Source organism: Schistocerca cancellata, chromosome 9 (genome assembly GCF_023864275.1).
Source record: "Schistocerca cancellata isolate TAMUIC-IGC-003103 chromosome 9, iqSchCanc2.1, whole genome shotgun sequence".
Taxonomy (NCBI): Eukaryota; Metazoa; Arthropoda; class Insecta; order Orthoptera; family Acrididae; genus Schistocerca; species Schistocerca cancellata.
The window spans coordinates 479,829,823-479,853,025 of NC_064634.1; the positions used below are offsets into that span (position 1 = coordinate 479,829,823).

General features: G+C 40.0%; 1 protein-coding gene across 1 annotated transcript in view; it reads left to right on the forward strand.

Annotated features, from left to right (window-relative positions):
- The window catches only part of LOC126100601 (sorting and assembly machinery component 50 homolog B), a 108,669-nt gene that overhangs the window by 60,204 nt on the left and 25,262 nt on the right, over positions 1-23,203 (forward strand). The window contains exon 6 of the mRNA XM_049911229.1: positions 15,340-15,445. Within this exon, the coding sequence (XP_049767186.1) occupies positions 15,340-15,445 (106 nt within the window). The remainder of the gene's footprint in view (positions 1-15,339; positions 15,446-23,203) is intronic.

Genomic DNA, 23,203 nt, shown 5'->3' on the forward strand with positions numbered 1-23,203 from the left:
ACAACCTCTGGTTTAGTCAGTTTATCCAGGACGTTACTCTTCCAAATTTAGTTTTTAGTAAATTACTTGAAAACTATTAGAGATAGCTGAATAGGGTCACGTAATTAATGTTTTCACATCAAACTGAAGCTTCATACCAGCTTTCATCTTTCTGAATCTAATGTTTAGTGCCTTCAATTTTTCATAAAAATGCAGATTTTGACTAAAATATTGCTCTGATCAAGTTGAGACTTGTAACAGTTGATTGTGACATACATTTGCACACTCTGAAATTTTTTTGGCTTTCTAGCTTTGTTATTTAACACCACTTGTTTTTTGCTTAAAACAATGTATTTAGTGAAAATATATTTAAAAAGAAAGATGATGAGACTTATCAAACAAAAGCGCTGGCAGGTCGATAGACACACAAACAAACACAAACATACACACAAAAAAAAAAAAAAAACCACAAACATACACACAAAAAATTCTAGCTTTCGCAACCAACGGTTGCCTTGTCAGGAAAGAGGGAAGGAGAGGGAAAGACAAAAGGATATGGGTTTTAAGGGAGAGGGTAAGGAGTCATTCCAATCCCGGGAGCGGAAAGACTTACCTTAGGGGGAAAAATGGACAGGTATACACTCGCGCGCGCGCACACACACACATATCCATCCGCATATACACAGACACAAGCAGACATTTTCATGAGATTTAACAGTGTTAACGTTAGTATAATGAAACATATGTTGACAAAGTTTGGAAAAGCTACTTTAATTTTTAATTTCATTCTTAGATTATGGTGCTATGCATAGGCACATTATGATGTGGCACTAGTAGCAGTGAACTGGGGTAATTTCTGGTACACTCGCTTTGCCTCTGTATCTCACAAATGATACAGCGCATGTTTCACCCCATCACTCCCTATTTGTCTTTGCGAAAAAACTTATGTTTGAACAAAATTAAATATTAGAAACAAGGGATGCTACTATAGCTCTTTTTTAAAAAAATTACTTTTTTAATTTAGATTTTTCAGTCTCTACCAGAAAGAGAAACACGCAAAAGATTTCACTTTTCAGTACTCACTTATTTAATCACAATTGTGGGCACCACTGTGAGCATCCATATGAACCACTTTCACTAAAATGTTAGAGGTAGAGGTGGAAAGTTACTTTGCTGTTTTTCATGATAACAAAAGGGAAAGAGGAGGATTCACTTTAGATTGTACTCTCCTCCTCCTTGCGCCTGATAAACAGGTAACACAGCCTAAGCTTCTGTTCTCAACTCACATCTAAGGGCGGGCAAAACACATTCTATAATCTATTCTCCTTTTATCGTTTAAATAAACAGTTGAGAAGCTACCAGAAATAGTTTCTTTTTTTAAATTTAGTGTTTGGAAAATTATTAACTTCCTCAAAACCATTATTGGCAATAATTTACTTTATTATTGGATCATGCACTTTGCATATTTTTTTTACCATAGCTATTATCTTCTGAAAGTCAGCATAGGATTTTTTGTCAGTCGCATTTTGGGCTAGTTTGCAGTTTACTTTATTATTTTAGATACTGCTTTAAATAGAAAATTGAGTAACCTTTGTAAGTTCCATCTTCATACGGCTCAATTATCATGTGGATTAGTGTGCTAGAGAAGTAATTTGTTTGACAGCAGTTATTTTGCTGTGTCAGAGATATAATTAGAAAGCTGTTTTTATTATTACATACAAATATTCTACAAGCTGAATTTCTTAATGTATTTGTTTACCTGTGTTTCATTGTCTGCATTTATCTGTTAGTTGACCACCTTGCTTAAGCAAGATCACGTGTTCCTCAAACCTCTTTACTAGACGTGAGAGAATTACTCATTAATTTTCCACCTTTCACCATACTTGTCAGCCTACTGACGTCATTACTCCTATTTCTCTCTATTTTCATTTATTCATATATTTCTGCACTCCTTTCTCCCTGTTATCTTCATCAGCCTGCTGACTCATTATTTACCTATATTTTTTATGTGATTCTCGCACCACTTCCACACATCCCCTCCAATTAATATCAAAACACTTTGGCTATCATCTAGTGGCACCTTTTTAGTACTTGCCCTTACCTGTAGACAATCTTAACCCCAACTGAAAATTATTAATTTATGCAGAGTCTGTTGTTTCAAATTTTAGCAATTTACAGCTTCAATAACTTCTCTTAACACAAAATATTTTGTATTTTGTAGATAGTAATCCTTTTAATGGATTGTATGTATTATTTATTTACTTCAGCCATTTTCCGTCATTAGTGGTCATATGTTACCCAGTGTTATTTTAACATTTAGAATTTACTATTGCAAACTACCTCTCATATTCTCATGTAAGTCGTCATTCGTGTGTAGTCATTTTCGGGAATAATTCTTATCCACTAGGAAGACATTACAGACATAGCAGATATACAACATGAAGACATGTATTCCTTACTTGTTATGATAGGACAGAATAAGAGAATGAAATAAAGTTTCATCCATCTGGGACCACACAGTACGCCAAACTGTCTACCTGCAAAAGAGCGGCAGGCTCCCTACATAGACTAGTTACTGTCGTTTGCAAATCACTTCAGATCTACAATGTTTCATAGATCTTGCATATTCCACATGGTATGCATTTGCATGAGGCTTACTTATTATCCTGAATGGTCCTTGATAAACATGCATAAAGTTCTTTGTTTGCACTGAAATTTTCTTAGGTTTTTCTCTAGTTTCGACTAACACAAGATCACCAAAACTAAAACTAATGGGGAAACTTTTGCATCATACTGTCTTTTTCTGTCTGAAGCTCTTTTATCAGCAATTTGATGTTTTGGGCGCACCTTAGCCTCTATTTCTTTTAGGATATAGTTCTCTTCCGCACTAGCATTATTACTGAATTCAGTACCTTCCTGCAAGTATCCTTTATTCCTTATTACACTAATAGGCTGTTTCCATGCTTCATTATTACTGCCTCTGTGTTTATCAGAAATTTGATCTATTGTTAAGTCACCTATATCAACTGATATCAAAGCCTTTTCCAGTAGCACCTTTTATTTTTAAACCACTTTCTTTCATGACAGTAAGTTAATTTTTATTAGGGTTAGAATCAAAGAATGCTTGGGACAAAGAACTTACTTCAGTGCCACTCTCATGAAGACAACTCTCTGTTACTTCTGAGATGTCAGTTTTTATAACAGGATGAGTTATTCTAGTTTCCTCAAAAAAGTCATCTAACAAATTCTTTTCAGTCTGTTTCCAGCTAAAGTAATTTTATTCAATTGCAAGTACATTCACACACAGATTCATGGGTCATCAATTTCTACATACTCAGCTGCTTTTCCCAACCTGCCCACCCATTTTAAATCAGAGCACTTGACAACTTCCTCTACTTTCATTTGGTGCACATCAACTAAACTACTCTCTACCTGTAAGCAACTGCATCCCTACATTTTTACAGTTTGTGGCAAGTCAGTACAGCTAATAGGTTCCTTGACCTCGTTAATACTACTATCCTCTTCATCCATCATTCTATCCTCTTCAAAACCTTACAAAACTGCCTCTACTTCCTCTATTGAAACTTTTGCCTTCAGTTAGCCATCACTGTTGAAGATGTAAGCGTTTACCTCATCTTCATCCTTATCAGCTCCAAACCTTTTAATTTCTTCCTCCCTGTTATCTAATGCATTTTCTTTCTCCTCCTTGACCCATTTTCCTAAAATGTCCAAAATGCTGTCAACTAGATAATGAGAATGGATTAGCACATTACTGGCTCTCTCTGTTTGTATTTTATCATCCCTGTTACCTTTTTGTGTGTGCTGACTGACTGTGGTTTGTGCTTTTGTTACAGGCTGTGTTACTGTTTCTGCCTTGTGAGTACCAGTTTCCTCATACACAGGACGTAGTTTCTCACATGCAGACTGTTTTGTTCATTTGGTACAGAATCAGATAGGGCAGCATTCTGTTCACTGTCATGTCTCAGTGGCACATTATTTACATTTCTGCTTTCATCATAATAATTACCGTGAAAGCGTGGTGGCTGTCAATCCCCTCTTTCTCTACAATGGCTCTGACTACGATAATTAGATCTTATATCCTGAACCTCTATAATTCTAACATTCATGTTTCCACTGTCATTATTTCTGTTGTTTAGATGATTGTTGGAAGACCTATTATTACTTTGCACCTGCTCCGCAGCAGCAGCAGTTACTTTTTGTACTCGCTCCAGATATTCAAAGAATCTATTCACATTATCTCTAAGAGTGGAAATGACACTTTTCTTCCAAAACCAAGGCAGTTTACCTTCTGGTCCCTTGATAATCGTTTCCAGTTTCATCTTTCCTGTCAGATGTGACAGCTGTGAAACCAACTTTCTAGAGAATTCTTTTACTGATTTACATCCTGGAGCAAACTTTTTATCCCTCCAAAAGTCTCTCAATACATTGTTTTGTTTGTTGTGTGACACATACTCATAAAGACATGCAGTTTTAAATTCAGAAAGATTTTTGCTTTCAATCATTACATCAGCTGACCATTGCAAAGCATCTCCTGACAAATGACCTCTTATGAAAGAATTTTTTTCTCATTCCAACCATGTGATAGGCAAAACATCTTCAGAATCTTAGGTAGTTCGTGCAGCAATGTTGACCATTGTACTGCGGTGGTGTAAAGGTTAGCATTTCTGCCTAGCAAGCAAGAAGACCTGGGTTTGAGTCCCAGCTGCAGCACAAATTTTAATTCATTCCGTGTGCTTCAACCATTACCTTCAGAATCATTCCAGAACTGCAATGGTTGAATTTATTTGCCTTGATCAAAATGTAAAAATTGACTACATCCGATGAAAGTGGCGTCAACTGAAGCAACATGTTGTACAGAGGTATTATAAGACCTACCAGAGGTTACTTTATTTTTCTATGTTAGTAATACTAGTTCTTCTACTTGTAGTTCCACTGCTTCCACTCTGTCAGAAGATCTTGTATCAACATCCTCACATAATTGCACACAATCAGACTTTACTTTCCTTATATCTTTATGACAAGCATTTACTTTTGTAGTTGCTTCTTCAAATCAATTAGAACAAAGTTTGGATTTGTTGCCTATTCTTTCTGACAACCTCCCTTCTACAGGCTCATCTGCGTCTTTGACAACTTTGTGAGCTTCGCTACTTTTGCTTTTGAAAGTACCATGCAGTTTATTGAGCTGTTGCCCTAATTTGGCTTGCAGATCATGGTGCTTATCATCAATTTTTATAATTTAAACTATTCCGTTTTGAGGTCATTTCACCTTTTAATGCTTTATTAATATCCTTTAGTTCTTTACTAATAGATTCAATGTTACTATTTAACTGTTTACTACTAGATTACATTTTATTGTTCAGTTCTTTATGATGTGGTTCAAGTTTAGAAAACAGTAGTTGCATCCAGTTTGGGACCTGTAAATTTCCATTTGGCATTTCCATCTATTTGTAAAGGAATTTCTAGCATTCCCTGACTTGGCTGAATTTCAGACATATTGAACTCAGTTTCATGATCTGATAACTCTATTAATTCCCCTTTTTCTTTTTTGACCCCTACTTCAATTACCTCGTCATGAGAAAATGGTTCTAACTTTGCAGTAATACTGAACTTTACTTCTGATTCTGGTTTTATTACTTTGATGGAACCATCCTTGTTAATTTCAGTTTCTGATTCTGAGAATTTGTCATCAGAGACTGGTTCCATATTACTTTTCATATTATTCTTAGCAATAAATTTCATCTTCATTAGTCTACTGGAAGCAACTAACAGATACTTTACATATTGATGACTTAACTTAATTGCCTGACCTTGACGAATGATGCTGGCGCGGTGCACCAGCATACGTGATGCGAAGCATCATGATGTCGTGCAGGCAGCAGCAGCAGCTGTGGCGGTGAGGATGACGACGAATGTCACCTACTGCAGTAGCTACGGAGGGCGGGATGCTGGGCACCGATAAGCGTGCGCAGTAGCTTTCAGGTGGCTCACAGATCCAAAGATCCGTGCAGCTCCGTGATGATGCACCGTCGTCTTCTAACCTCAGTGCTGGTGGTAGCTGTGATCTAGTATCATCTTCTACCATCACCATCAAGCTTAATGTGGCTAACATTAACAGTTTAGTTCCTACACTCATGAGCAAATCTTAGCACTGTTCTCACACTGGTTTTGGCATATTTCACTTTGGTATCTTGTTGGTGCCTACTGAGTTCGCCGTTTTGTACCGGTCACGTTCACTGTTCAAATTCCCGGCTGATATGCACCACATATGGGATGGCAGGTTAATTAGTAGAAATAAGAGTGTTCACTGTCTTTTATGAGAGCCTGAAAACTATTTTTGCGGTCAGCCAGAAAACGATGGAGAACTTACTGACCATAGTTTCCAGTCTGCAAGTACACATTCATCTTGTGCTCATTCAAAGAAATGTTTCTACTCTCTATTCAGTCAGCAGGATCAGGAATTACAATCGTAAATAAATCTGATTGTAATCTAACTGTAATAGTTCACACGCTAAACATTCCTGATGATGATGATGATGATGATGATGATGATGATGATGATGATGATGTCCCTATCGTAAACAGCACTAGTAGCAGTTTAGAGGTGACCTCTACAGCAAGTTCCGATTGAAATAGTCATCAGATCATCAAAGTTAATTGTTCGCCACAAAAGTGGAAAATAATCTCACGACTTGCCATGCGGTTTTGTTAACATTATGGGCGGCACACAAACAGTCACTCCCATGAAATCTAAGCGATCCAGGATGGAGTACAGTCCTCGTGAATTCACTCCCTACTTGTACTTAAACATGCGTTTAGCAGCAGACTTGCTGTGACATCATCCGATGCAGCCGGCATTTGACTGATGTGGACCCATTGATTACTGGGTACGAAGTGTGTGTTTTTAAGAAATCTAAGTGATCCAGGATGGTGTACAGTTCTCACGAGTTCACTTCCTATTTGCACCAAAATCGTGCATTTAGTAGTATACTGGCAGTGACGTCACCGGAGGCAGCGTGTAAGCTGGCGTTTGACTGATGCAGACACAGTGATAGCTCAGTGCAAAGTGTGTGTGTGTGTGTGTGTGTGTGTGTGTGTGTGTGTGTGTGTGTGTGTGTGTGTCATTGCCTCTCAGGCCACATTTGTACATGGACGCAATGGAATGCCAAATGGAACATCTGCCATTATCTGGTCTATGCCCAGGCAGCAGCAGCTAAATGGCTGCTTTCTTGGACACAAATTATTTCATAAGCCTGCTGTGTATCGATTTACAATCTTCATAATTCTTATGTGAATGGAGTTAAGTTGGCTTTAATTGGAGAATTTTTTTTAGCTCATCATCATTTAAATTTTGCTGGCTAGAAGTTTTAGAATGGAACCATCAGTAGAACATGACCACTGAACTACTTCTTTAAGGTCGTTGTATTGATCGTTATTTACATCGAGGTCTTGAAACTTGTTATATCTTTATTATTTAATGGGTGTAATCAAGTGCTGTAATCAGAACTTTCTATCATTAATGATACTTATTCTATTACAGATAAAGACATTTCTGTTCCAAATTTAATTTTTAGTAAATTACTTGAAAACTATTAGAGATAGCAGAATAGGGTTACATAGTTAATGTTTTCATATCAAACTGAAGCTTCATACCAGTTTTCATCTTTCTGAGTCTAATGTTTAGTGCTTTCAATTTTTCATAAAAATGCACATTTTGACCAAAAGTTGAGACTTGTAACAGTTGATTGTGACATACGTTTGCTTCTTAGATTATTGCACCATACCTTGTATGCCGTGCACAGGAGTGTTATGATGATGTGGCACTAGTAGCAGTGAACTGGGGTAATTTCTGGCATACTCACTTTACCTCTGTATCTCTCAAATGATGCAGCACTTATTTCGCTACATCGTATTACTCTGTAATTTCTGCAGTTGGGATCTCCTCTCTGATGTTAGTCATACTGCCTTTTTAGTCCTCCTCCCCCCCGGGTTCTAAGTCATGTTGGTATCATTAATAAATTTGCTGACCATTTAATTAGAAAATGATTATTCACCCAATATTCACTTTGACAATCACAGGTGCAGAGTTGTGGATGCAAATAACACTTCTCCTCACACAGAGATCGAAGATACAGTCCTCTCTAACAAACGCTGCACTATCCAGGACATACACTGCATGGCACTCCTTTTTTCATTCCTCTGGAAGAAATCTACTCTCTTATGTCACCTCTGCATTGATCCTACCAGATTAACACAGTCCTATCTTTTGCAGTGAACCACATGCACATTGTGGTTGTAGAGCCTTGCACACATTAGCTCACATCCTGGTGGAATGCCTGTCTCCTTCCCCCTAACCCTTGCCCCCCCCCCCCATCATCCATGTTTTACTTCTGTACATTGGTTCACTCCAGGCCAATACCTTCAGTCTATATTAAATGTTAATAAATTCAATGTTAGTAAATTTCTCTTTCTCAGAAACGCTTTTCTTGCCGTTACCAGTCTACATTGTATTCCTCTCTACTTCGGCTGTCATCAGTTAATTTGCTGCCCAAATAGCAAAACCTATCCACTACTTTGTGCCTCATTTCCTAATTTAATTCCCTCAGCATCACCTGATTTAATTTGACAACATTCCATTATCCTTGTCTTGCTTCTGTTGATATTCATCTTGTATCCCTCTTTCAAGACACTGTCCATTCCGTTCAGCTGCTCTTTCAAGTCCTTTGCTGGCTCTGACAGAATTAAAAGTCAGCAGCAAACCTCAAATTCTTATTAATTCCTACTCCAAATTTTTCTTTAGCTTCCTTTACTGCTTACTCAGTGTAGAGATTGAATAACTTTGGGGATAGGCTACAGCCCTGTCTCACTCGTTACTCATCTGCTGCTTGCCTTTCATGCCCCTTGGTCCTTAAAACTCTCGTCTGATTTCTATAAAAGTTGTAAATAACTTTCACTCCATATATTTTACCCCTGCTACCTTCAGAATTTCAGAGAGAGTATTCCAGTCAACATTGTCCAAAGCTTCCCCAAGTTTACAAACGGTATAAACGTAGGTTTGCCTTTACTTAACCTTTCATCTAAGATAAGCAGTTGGGTGAGTTTAGCCTCTTGTGTTCCTACATTTCTCCCAAATCCAACCTCACCTTCCTCGAGGTTGCTTTCTACGAGGTTTATCCATCCTTCTGTTTCGTGTTAGTATTTTGCAACCCATCTACTTATTAAACTGATAGTTTGGTAATATTCACACCTGGCAGGAACTGTGTTCTTTGTAATTGGAGTTATTCTGCCTTGGTTACACCTCTTTTAATCTATTTTAATTGCTTTTGGATATGGTGAGCCCATTTTTCTGCTTCACCATGTTCTATGTTTTAGGAATAGAACTCTGATGAGGATATACCATAAGGATTCCTTATTCTTGATACTAGGTGGTGACAAGAAGACAGTTCAATAAGTTGTTATGCTTTCTCTGAAACAGTGCGTGTTGTCATCTTTTTTAACACTTTGACTATCACTAATTGGGACGTGGGACAGCTGTCGGAGGAACGGCCCTTGTGCGGAGTGCCAGGGGACACTTGCCTCTCCCTACAATCCTACTGATTTGATTATTTCTCTCAGCTTAGTTTGTTATGTCAGTCCAAGTGATGTTCATTATGGTTTCAGCCTTCACACATTTTTGCATTATGAATCTCCTTCTATAATGCCTTCTTTCCTCCACGTCCTTAACTGGTTTGGTGCGGGTAATGCACTGGTGAGGTCTCTTTTGCTACAGGTGAGTCCTGGACAAGCTCATGTCTGCTCTCTGTCCTGCATACCAGGCAGTTGAGTTGTTCCAGTCCAGGGCGGTGTTGGGTGACAAGGGACACTCCTTTCTAGCTGGCTTTTGGAGGTGACAAGGGACACTCCATTCTAGCTGGCTTTTGGGGGTAATGGGAGGATTTGGGGGCGTGTGGGGATATGGCACAGGAAATCTGTTTGTGGACTAGGTCTGGGTTATAGAGCTTGTTCATGAAGGCCTTTGTGAGACTTTAACCATATTGTCGAAGGGAGTTCTTGTGATTGTAGATACACCGTGTCCAGGTAACCAGGCTGTGTGGGAGGGATTTTTTTTTTTTTGTGTGTGAACGGGATGACCGCTGTCCAAATCCATATACTGTTGGCCCCCCTTCAGACCTGAATTTTTTCTGGAGGAAAATTTTTATTTATGTGGTAATCCTCTTAGGTGATTTTTTAAACGATTTTAGATTCAAAATTCAGACAAAAATATGCACTCATTTTCAAAACATACTTTATATACTTTGCTTCATTTTATGGACTAAAATAACTAATGACAAAATAGTGTCTGTTGTAATAATTAGTAAAATGATCATTCAATAATTACTGTGCAAAATAACAATATGAATATTCGTGGAATGTTTCCCTCTATTATATTCATATCATTAATATGAATATTCTGTTATATAGTGGAATATAGTGAACCAACCACATCTGTGTATTCTGGTGGTCACAAGCTCCTGCGCACTGCTATGTTGACTTACTGATATTTTCATAGTGATGCCAAATAGCTGGCAGCACTTTCGCCTGATGAAAAGATTGAACATCATTCATTGTAGCCGCAGGGTCTAAAAGCATTAAAGTGGACACAGCTGTGGATGGAGCTATCAGATAGGAGAAGCTCAATGTCCAGGAAGGGGGCATGCTGTGTTCAGGAGGACAATGCGAAGCTGATGGGATAGAAGGCCCTGAGGCTGTGAAGGAATGTGGGTAAGGTATCCCGGCTCTGAGCCCAGATTGTGAAGATGTCAATGAACCTGAACCAGACTATTAGTTTGGGTTTTTGGGAGGCTAAGAAGGTTTCTGCTAGATGGCCCATAAACAGGTTGGCATAGGAAGGTGCCATGTGGATGCCCGTGGCTGTGCTGTATATGGAAAGAATGCATACTTTATGGTGATCACAAATTGTTTGTGTGGTGTATACAACAGTGGAATAGGAGGCCATGCTGCAAACATCTGAATTTTGCTGCTAGACTCTCATGTAACTTCTCGTAGCTTGAGAGTTGGTAAAGTTAAATAGAAATTTTTGTCTAGTCTTACTGTATAAAATGCACAACTGGTTAATGTCTTAACATAGCTCCATACACAGGCCAAAACTTTCAGAAAAAGTTCCAGTGCAGACAAAGTGCATATAGTGAATCATCTGCAGTTGAATGTTGCATTTCTTCCTCACAGAACTTAACAAATTCTTATCAACACCTGATAATTTATAAAGTGTTTCATTACTAGGATGTAATTTTTTACCACCATCAGTGATTCTAGTTTCCAATATATTCTGTGCGAGATGAACTCCTAATCTTTTCTGCAAGGGGTTCCTCGTGGGATATGATGTACGTAGTCCTCAGTAAAATTTCATCGCTCTTTGTGTATGATTTAGTTGTACCATTTTAAAGAACAATAATTTTCCAGTGTTCCAGCAATAGAATTATTTATGTTACCACCTGAGAATTTCTGCTTCTTATTTTTGTGACGAGGAATTAAAAGGACTACCAGTTTGATAGTGAAAGCATATTGAGGAATGTGGAAGTTATGTAGGTAAAATAAATTTTATTTTGATATAATTTAGAAACCTCATGGATATATTACTCCGTATAGTGAAGGGATTGAAAGGTAATTATGCATCTACCCAATTGTGGCTCTAGATTTTTGTCTGCCCTGAAGAGGACAGCAGATTCATGAGGTGAGCTGGTCCCAGATATGTTTTTTCTTTTTTTCCCCAATTCTGTTGCTCAGTGCCTTCCCTATGTACGTTTACTCACACCAGATTTCGTTTTGGATTTCTTATTGACTTTAAAATAGCATATATGTCACATTTGATTTCATCAGCTACCACCCAGTACATAGACATTTCTTGTTCATTTACTTGGTGGACCATGACTTGGTAGCAAAGTAATCACACCCATATTTTTCATTCACCACTTTCTCAGACTTTACACCAATGCTTCTTCAATGGAACTGTAACGGTTACTATCGCCATTTGACCAGTGATTTGATCTAATGGCTACTTACACTGTAATTGGCATAGTGCTTCAGGAAACACAGTTTATGACAACACACATCCCTGCTCTGAAAAACTACCAGCCCTACTGTACTAGTCGCGTTAATATGGAGTGTGTGTCCTGTGGTGTCTGTACCATCACATGCTCCGATATTTTCAGTGAGCTGGTGCTTGTTACCAGTGCGCTAGAAGTCGTGGGTGTTATTGTCTACTTATTAGTTTGCATGACAATATATAATGTTTATCTACCCCCAGACAGACCTTTCCATTATCACAAGCTTTTAGAGTTTGTGGCAATCACCCTGCCCCCTTCCTCTTGTTGGAGACTTGACTGCCCATAATTCTTTGTGGGGTGGCGACACTGTGTCTCACAAGAGGCAGAGTACTAGAAAAACTCCTTTCAGAACTGAACATTGTAACCCATTTCATTGTGGCCCACGGAATATTTTCAGCTATTGATCTCGTAGTTTGCAGCCCAGGTATCTTACCCTTGATTCAGAGGCGTCCCTATAGCGATCTTTGTTACCATGACCATTTTCTTATTGTTCTCTCCCTCTCCACTTAGACATCTAGAACATGCTCCACGTTGGTCTCTTTGGAAAGCTGATTGGCAGGCTTTCTCCTCTGCAGCCACTTTTGCAGCAAATTTCTACAGGATACTATTGACATTATTACTCATGCTGCAGCAGAAAAGATACTCTGCTCCTCGGGCTCATCCCGATATCTGGCAGTGCCATGGTAATCTGAAGATATAGCCCCAGCTATCAGGAAATACTGCAGGACACTTTAGTGGCACAAGTGCCTCCCTCTGTGGGTAATTTAATAGCATTCAAGAGACTCCGGGTAAAAGCACAGTTTTTTATAAAGAAAAGGAAACAGGAGTGTTGGGAGCATTATGTCTCAGCTATGCATACCCACACGTCATCGTCCCAAGTATGGACTAAACTCCAACGCATTTGCGGCCATCCACCACCCATGGCAGTTCCTGGTATCCTTGCCAATGGTAACATCTTCACTGATCCCGTGGTACATGCCAAATGTTTTGCAGCACACTTCACTGAAGTGTCCACTTGCAGTAATTATCATCCTCATTTCCTGGTCCGGAAACACCTTATTGAGCAGCATCCGTGATCTTTCTGTGCATACAGCTCTCAGTCATACAATGTACCTTTTAGTGAAAGAGAGCTTCGCAGTGCTTTTGAAGTGTGTTGCGATACAGTTTTGGACTTGATGAAATCCACGACGAAATGCTCAAACACCTTCATGCCAACAGCATGAAACATATTCTCTGGCTTTTTTATCGCATTTGGCAGGAGGGAGTATCCCCCCCCTGCCCCCCCCCCCATGCAATTGGTGGGAAGGTATCATTATCCCTGCCCTGAAACTGGGAAAGGATCCACATATTTTAACTGATTACTGGCCAGTCTCTTTAATGAATGGGCTGTGTAAGCTATTCAAACAAATGATCAACTGCTGTTTTTGTTGGTGCCTTAAAGCCAGAGGGCATATTTCAAGATCCCAAAGCAGCTTTTGGGCTTTCCGGTTCACCATACATCACTTGGTTCGTTCGGAATCCGCAGTGCGCAATGCTTTTGCGTGTCGCCATCTGATTGCCGTGTTTTTTCATCTACAGAAGGAATACGATGCCATCTGGCGACATCGCGTTCTCTCTACACTGCGTAAGTGGTGATTCCGAGGCAGGTTACCAATTTTTATCGAGGATTTCCTATCTCTCCAATTTTTTTTTGATCCAGATAGGTTCGAATCTCGTAAACCACTATGTGCAGGAAGCTGGAGTCCCTCAGGATCAGTTCTGACTGTAACGCTGTTTGCTATCGCCATCAATGATATCGTAAATGCAATGGGTCATACAGTCTCTCTGTCACTGTGTGTGGACGACCTTCGCCTGTACTATGTCTCTGATTACTTGAACTTCTAAGTGCCAGCTTCAGGGGGCTGCCTGGAGAGTCTGTGACTAGTTTCTGGACCACAGCTATCAATTTTCCCCTACAAAGTCATGATTTATTCATTTTTGTTGACTTCGTACTGTGCACCCACACCCCAGAAATTGATCTACATGACCAGTTACTTGAAGTCGCTGACACATTCCAATTCTTAGGTATTTTATTTGACCACATGCTAACTGCACTGGGCAGCCACAAGTCTGCCAGTTCAAGGTATCTTGCATGAAGAAGCTGAATGCTTCTTAGTCACGCCTCGTGCAGCACAGGCCGCCCAGTGTTTCTGACATTTTACAAAGAGCTGATTTCATCCCGCTTGGACTATGGGTGTGTTGCCTATGGGTTGGCAGCACTGTACGTACTGAGCTTTCAACACAATGGAGTGTGGCTGGCAATGGTGATCTTCTGTACGAACCCTGTTGACAGCCTCCTGGTGGAAACTGGTATGCATCTTCACAGGTGGATCAAAAGTCAGCGACAGGGTTGGTTACGCTTTTGCACATACAAGGGGAAATGAGGAGTACTCTCTGCCGAGTTCCTGCAGTGTATACACTGTAGAGTTGGTTGTCATCTTTCAGGCATTGCGGTACGTCAAATCCCAGGCCATAATGAACTTTTTGATCTTTAGTGATTCCATGACGTGCTTAAAAGGCATAACTTTGTGCTATCCCAAAAATCTTTTGGTTGCAGACATCCAGGATCTACTGGCTGCCCTCTGAAACTCTGGAAAGATGGTGAGCTTCATCTGGACAACAAGCCACTTAGGCATTCCAGGAAATGAACTTGCCGACTGTCTAGTTTAAGACCCAACTACAGGACATTAACTTGATGCTGGGGTACTAGACCCAGGCTTACGATTACACTTCTGATGCAATATTTTTGGGCTCTGGGAATTTGAATGACAGGCTACTTGCCTTGTTGTGCTTTTAGCCCCCCCTGTACAAGATGCTGCCTGGTTTATTTATTTTCTTTCATCTGTTGTGGTACAGCTGCTGTCATGCCCTTTTAAACTCTTTGACTTGCTTATATAGTTTGAGCAGCCTAGTCTCCATTATTTTTGCATTTTACCTTTTAACATGTTTCGCTTATGATAAGGAGGGACTGATGACCCCATTGTGTTGGTCCCTTAAACACACAATCATCATCTTGACTAGCCACTCATTGAGTTTCTTTGGAAATACAATGTACTGTAGGTTATTCGGCTGACTTCTTGTTATTCTTGTAATTGCATATTTATGCACTAAATTTGTAATTTCATCAGTTGTTCCATTAGCAGGTCTAGCTTCAGTGGCTATTAAAATTTATAAATACATTACGATATACATTTTTCAGGTTTACAACATCAGTCTTCCAGAGAGGTGCTGAATGGCCACCATCAGCGTACAAGCAAATGGACCGGGGCATTCTTCTTGATCTTGCCTTCTCATCCTCTTCATCGGTATGAATAAATTTATTGAAAAACTAACTAAAACTTATTTATTTTACTTATTATTGTATACAAATGATTATTAAAAAAAACTTCCATGCAGTAATTTGATTTTAAAAGTAGATAAAAATATAGTGTGAAAAATTGTAAAATGGGATCTTCTCCTGGAGGTGTTTACACCAATGAACCACAGTTATTTCAAAAGGAAACTTTATTTATTTACTAAAATAAGGGAAAGGCTACCATTCTGCTATAATGGGCTGATGTGTGGAGCATAGGAACACCTAACTGAGGATGGTATTCAGACTAGCTTTCAAGCTCTTGTCCTTTTTATAATAAAAGTCTGCACATTCACTCACATTAACCGCATAGACATCCAAATGTACACACCGACAGCTGCAGTGAAACATCATTTATTGACAGCGTTGTATGGCACCAAGTGTTGACCGACATCTGAAGTGCTGAGTACTCAATACGTGTCATGGAAATGCAGATACTGAGCAGGTCATTAGACATTTCCCTGCTCAATCACACGAACAAGATCATGAGTTGACAATTAACTGGAGTGACGCCAGTCAATGGAAAGATGCAAGAATGGAGACTTCCATGGTGTGCACTCATATTACTGGCACCACCTACTTCAGTCATCAGTTCAGCCTTTCATCTCACTGTTGAAGGCCAGAGACAACAAAGAAGAACTCAATTACGGTGGCTATACAGTGTAAAAGCAGTTGTTAGATCAAAAAGACAAAATCCACAGGGAGCATTAAAACTGTAAGAAATGGCGTGCATTGACCCAAAAAGCAGACCCTCCTCCAATGGGATGGTGCTGAGGAGGAGGAGGAGGAGGAGATAGAGATTATTGAAAGCAGTTGCCTGGTCTGACGGAGATGGGGATGGGATAGGGAAGGATGCACACATTATTCCGTGCAGGAATTTCAATTATTATACACTGCTGATTCAGCTCTCTTCCTTCCCATGCCCTTTTGTATTTGTTACTGTCTTTCTTTACTTATCTACAACTTATTGTCCATTCTTTATTCCTTAATATTTCTGTCAGTTTTTGTCCTCTGTGCTACCTGCCTTCAAAACACATACTGGCCACCCTCAGTTGTGCTAGTTGAACCCCTGCTGTTGTAATGGCCTACCACACTAATAAGTGCCACATTACAACTCTTGCGGCAGTGACCCCTCATTGAACATCTCACTTAATGAGCTTACCTTTAAAATTAGCATCTCAGACTGTCGCCCATCTTGCTGCAAGAGCACTCACCTTTTCTAAATCCGTCAGTCCTTCATACTCACCATAACCTTACAATACAAGCTCGAACCATACTTGACGACCTCCAATCATTTCGCAAAATCGCTTTACTGTGTGACCACAACTTCCTGAATACCATCATAGAAACTCTTGCTCTTGGGAAAGTTGGGATAGCATCATGTGATGAGGCTGTCCCAGCTTCTCCTGTCTTATGCCTACGTGAGATTACCTTTGGAAAAAAAAAGAGAAAAAAAAAAGCCTACTGCTATGATCCGACAACACCAACAACCCATCATTGCTTCCGCAACCATGTCTTGCTAACATATTCCGCTTTCCATTCCTCCAAAATTTGCTCCATCATCCATGAAACACACTGCCCCTGAACGCCCATCTTCTAACACTGTTGTAAAATTTCCTGCCAAAACTCTGACTTCTGCAGAAGTCTCATAACTTCTAAAGTCCTCATCTTTGTGACAAAACTGATGTTCAACCATGCTGTACCTGAAAAGCACCTCTTTCCTTTACTCATTCCCTGGAGGGGAAACATTTCCTCTCCCTACACTCCACTGACAGCAGCCCACAAAAATCCCACATAGAACCGTGTTTAAAACAGTTCTAACCTCCCTCCAACACTGATCCTCCTCTTCTCCCACTCAGTTATCCTATGGGAACTTACGGGAATTCCTCACTCCTTACTTGGCCTCACCTTCCTTTTTTAAATCCATACCCAGTGAGTCCAACTTCACTCCTATGAAATACATAGCTATCATTATTAGCTGCAACAGGTGAGAAGGTGTGCTTTGTTGGTGCTCAACATTTTAGCAACTTTGATAGAGATAAACTCATGCTGCAGTGTTTTTCTTCAGTACACCAGTAAACTCATGCTGCAGTGTTTTTCTTCAGTACACCAGTGTAGAAGTGTGCACAGTATCAGCTAAGCGAAAATCTGTGCAACACACACACACACACACACACAGATATAAACAGACTTTGGAATTTGACTTTATGTGAGACCATGTGTAAAACATCAGTGTGTGCCAATTTGAAGTCTGCATTCCCTTATTTTACTGTTCACATCACTTCTGCGTAATCTCTTACCGATTGTATCAATACCCATTTGTATTGCGATATATTGTGAAATTTTCAACAGTTGTGAGTGATGTGATAAACTCTTAATGCTGCGCGAGGTAGCTGCGTGGTCTGAGGCACCTTGTTACAGTCCGCGCGGCTCCCCCCGTCAGAGGAGGTTCGAGTCCTCCCTGGGACGTGTGTGTGTGTGTGTGGGGGGGGGGGGGGTCTATAGCCTAAGTTAAATTAAGTTAGATTAAGTAGTGCGTAAGCTTAGGGACCGATGACCTCAGCAGTTTGGTCCCATAAGACCTTACCACAAATTTAATTTCAAAAACTTGTAGTTATCATCAATTATATGCTTAAACTTAGTTGTACTCTTGTAAAATTTATGAGAACAGTAGGTCTACCCTCGTTCAAAAAAATCATTTTCTAATTTCATTGTACAATTACATGAGAAATACGTTACTTTTGAGAATATTCAAGTGCTTACAAAACTATGTTCTCGTAAGTTATTAGTATGAGTGTTTTGGATACTTAATTTGTTTCATAGCAAATCAGCATTTTTGATTCACAGTTCTGCCAAAGAATACATCGCCCCTGAATTTCATTGTACAAGGGCTATTGAGAAAGTAGGGAACGTGTGCTTCTGACGCCACTAGGTGCGCGCCGATCACGTATATTTTTGTATGTGCGTGCTCGGCAGCTCAGTCGGCATCCATCTGTGACAGAGGGAACGTGTCTGTGCACCTGGTTTTTTCGATATTCAAATTTGAAATGTGTGCTGCAATTGAAAAACCCGCCAGTTGTGAGGTGCAGTCTGCGATATGGTTTTTGTTGGCAAAAAACCTAAAACCTATAGAAGTTTATCGTGATCCGTGCAGTGTGTATGGAAACAACGTAATGAGTCAATGTACCATCCGGAAATATTGCATTTGGTTAAAAATGGCCGAACCAACGTTCATGATGAAGAGAAGAGTGGACGCCCGAGCATTGTGACTGACGATCTTGTCATTAAAGTTGATGGAACGATTCGTGAAAACCGTCACTTCACAATAACGGAGCTTTCACTTTCTTTTCCACAAGTTTCACGGACTTGGTTGTTTGAAATTGTCACTCAAAAGCTAGGCTACCACAAATTTTGTGCACAATGGGTGCCCAAAATGCTTATAGATCACCATAAAGAACAACAAAGGGGGGCAAAGTTGACATTTCTGGAGGCCAACTACAAACATGGTGATTCATTAATGGATCGAATCATAACCGGTCATGAGTCTTAGGTGAAATACATCAATTGGAAGACAAAATTACAATCCATGGAGTGGGGGCACACAAGGTTCCCCCAAAAACCAAGAAAATGTTTGCAAATCTTGTCAGCAAGGAAGTTGATGGCAACAGTGTTTTGGGATAGGCAACGTGTGCTTCTTATCGACTTTCTTGAACATGGAGCAACCATTAATTCTACCGGTACTGTCAAACTTTGCACAGCCTTAGAAGAACAGTTCAAAACAAACGCTGAGGCAAGCTGACATCCAAAATTTTGATTTTGCATGACAATGCCCGACCTCACACGGCAAACAACAGTAAAGAACTCCTTAATTCATTCAAATTGGAAATTTTTCCTCATCCGCCCTACAGCCGCAATCTTGCACCAAGTGACTTCCACTTGTTTCCCTAGATGAAGAACTGGCTTGCAACGCAGTGCTTTGATGATGATGCGGAACTCCAGGCAGGCGCGACTCACTGGCTGAAGCCTCAAGTGGCAGAATTTTACTACTAAGTTATTTCAAATCTTGTACACCGCTATGATAAGTGCCTCAATGTGTTTGGTGACTATGTGGAAAAGTAGCATGTCAGTTGCTCTTTCAGATGTATTAATAAAATGTATTTCTTGTACTTAGTTTTTTTAATGGCAAAATGTTTCCTACTTTCTGAATAGCCCTTGTATATCAGTTCATCTAAACATGCGTTTTTGAGAATTTTCGTAAGCTACCATTGTCCTTTGCATAATCTGCAGGCAATTTGTAATAAATCGGAGTTCGTGATTTAGGTACTATAGCAGGTGCTATAACTAACATACTGTGTTGCATCTAGTTTTCCCATAAAGAGGAGTAGCCCTGTATATTATTGGCATTTATGGTAAATTAACTCTGTTTTCGAGTTAGCTAACAACTATAATCGACCTCCAAATGTTTTAGGAATCCAGTAATTTTTACCTCAGGTTTTTGTGTTGCATTAATAGAAATCTCATTTTGTGTATTTGCTTCAGTTCTTGTAGGGAATTAGCAACTTTTTATCTCAACAGATTAAAAGATAATCAGTCAGCTTAATTTAAAGTTATTTGTTCACAGCTTTGTAATACTTTGCCCTAGCTAAAATGCAGCCCCATTGTGACTGCTGTTCTTGAATACAGGATGAATTGGTTGACATTCGTAAGGAGCTGGGAATCACCCTGACTACTGTCAAATAATAGGCAGCTGCTGTGAATTGGTGTGTTGGAAGAGCTCTTGGGAGTCTTGTACCAGTCATACTGGTACCAGAGATACCTGAAGTACTATCCTCTCCGGTGGATCCTGTCTCATCTGCAGAAAGTACAGGATCCGCTTCCACTTAACTGTGAGTGGCTTGTCAATGGTGGATCTAGGCATCCTGTACAGATGGGGACTAGGGAGGACTCAGGGTGTTGTACCGATCCCCCTAACCGACAAGTTTGAGGTGCTGTCTATCACTGAAACTGAAACTGAGCCGGTGGGACTCACTTCCCCTGTTTTGGGGAAACCTGTTGTGTCTGATGTCAAGAGGAGGCAAACACAAAAGAGTAGGGGTCAACTAATTGTTGGCAGTTCAAGTGTATGGCAAATGGTGACACCTTTAGGGAAATGCGACAAGGGACAGGAAAGGACACACAGTGCATTCTGAATATATGCCTGGGGGCCTCATTCGACATGTTGCAGAGGCTATTCCAGCAGCCATTGAGGGAACAGGGTGTACAATCAACTCCAGATTGTGACACACATTGGAACAAATACTTGGGTCATTCCAATGACTGGCAGAGAAGACCAGCCTTGCACATGGAGTTTCAACAAAGCTCACAATTTGCAGCATTGTCCCCAGAACTGATCATGGCCTTTTGGTTCTGAGCTGAGTGGAAGTACTGAACCAGACACTTTGAAAGTTCTGTGACAAGCTAGGCTGCGACTTCCTGGACTTCTATCATGGCGTTGAGAACTGTAGGGTCCCCCTAAATGGGTTATGTGTGCCCTACAAATCAGCGGCTGCTACTCAGGTAGCTGACTGTGTATGGGGTACACACAAGGGCTTTCTGGTTTAGGCAACTGCCCATCCAATCCAGATAACAATAGCTGTAGGAAACCCAGAAGTATCCATGTAACACTGAAAGAAATGCCTCCCGCAGGTGAGAGTATTAAAATCCTGATAATCTTACCAGAGCTTTTATTGATGGACAGTATCCTACCCAGCTCATCTCTCGTGCCATCTCCTCCTCTGTGAACCAGCCACCAAAGAGCACTGCTCCGATCACCCAGCATCAATCTTGTCTTGAGGAACTCATCATCCTTCACCAGGACTTCAACTACGTCTCATCATGCCCGGAGATGAAGGATATCATTCTCAAAATGCCACCCACAGCAGCGAAAGTAGTTTTCTGCTGCCCACACAACTTGACATCGTATCCTTGTTCATCCCTATTACAATCGTGTTCCTAACCGTGCTCCCCATGGGTAGTGGCAGCTGGTGATCACGTATTAATGTGCTACAGGACACTTCAAATATTGCACTAAAATCATGCCATTTTTTCTTCAAATACAAGCTGGAAATTGCACTAAAATTATGCCATTTCTCTTCAAATGTGAACCGGAAATCACACTAAAATTACACCAGTTCTCTTTGAATGTGTGCTAGTATGCAAATATAATGGATGAAAACAAGTTTTGTAGTGCTCTCTACTCCATAACACGAAACCAGTGTGAGGTGCTGAAACAATGGTCAGCCACACTACAGTCAGCTCAGAGAAGGAAAGCAGCTGCCTGTTTTAGACTGCCCATGCTCTGCTGTGATGTCATCCCTGCTGGCACTGATGGTGCTAAGTTGTTCACAGCAGTAGGTCAGTATTTTTCTTTGAACACTCCATGTAAAGTATTAAGCAAGCATAGAGTATGAAGGATTTTAGAGCACCACTTGGCATAACGATTTGGTGGCTGAGTGGTTTAGCATATAGAGCGGCAATTCATTGGATCCAGTTCAAATACTGCTCCTACCAACATTTATTTTATTTTATTCCTTTCAGTGTTAAACAATTCATTATAAAATTTGACCCTATGACTGCTACAGATCTGCTCTCTGCATTCTGTGCTGAGAACAGCTTTGTTGTTGCTGTACTGCTTGTGTAATTCTGCTATCAATGCAGAGAGATGGTGTTTCAGCTGCTATGAAATACTTCCTATCTGATGTTAAGAAAATTATTTACTGAAGCAACCTGACGTATGCACATCATAGAGTTTGATGTCATTGCTTGATAAAGATCTGAATTTGTTATTCGTCATAGTGCTGCATTAGATTAAGTAAAATGTAGCATGAAATTTTAAGAGTTTGCAGAGGCAAAAACATATCATGTAAACTCTGCATATGCTTTATTTTAGCTCATACATTATTGTGTATGAAATATAGATAAGATATTGAAATTTTATTTAAAATTGAGAATAGAATGCTGTCTCATTTTGTTTTCGAGATATTGGCTTTTATATCCATCAGATGATTGCATGCAACATGTCCATTTCTGTTCCTGCGCATCAGGAATTGTGTGGTCATAACAACCATAATATTTCATGAATAGTTCAAGAACTCGAGGAGGTTTGGGTTGAACATCCCGTGTACGTCGAGGTTGTTAGAGACAGAGTACAAGCTTGGATGATGTTATGAATGGGGAAGGAAATGGGTCATGCACTTTCAAAGGAACCATTCCGGCACTCGCCTGGAGCAATTTAGGTAAATCATGGAAAACCTAAATCCAGATGGCCGGGCACGGATTTGAACCGACGTCCTGCCGAATGAAAGTACACTGTGCTAAACGAGGTATTTTGCAAATAATAGCATGCAAAGAGGCACCTATATTTAATGGTAAATACTCAAAACTTTTTTTATTCGTGCAGATTTGGAAATAACTTGTCTGTAGCATTGATTGGGTCAGAACAAGATGTGTAAACACGCCAATAAATTCTCTAAATGTAGAGAATGAGGGTGGTGGTGTAGGAGGGCACTTTGGGTGTAGCTGTGAGATGTGCTCAGCTGATGCAGCAGATAAAGATGTGGGCTGTGGCCCAGCTCTGAAATAATTTCTCTCTTTATCAGGTAGTTTTATCAAATTGTAAACTGCATTGTGGTATGAACGTATCATACTGGAAATGGGCAGAAAAAAAAGTTTA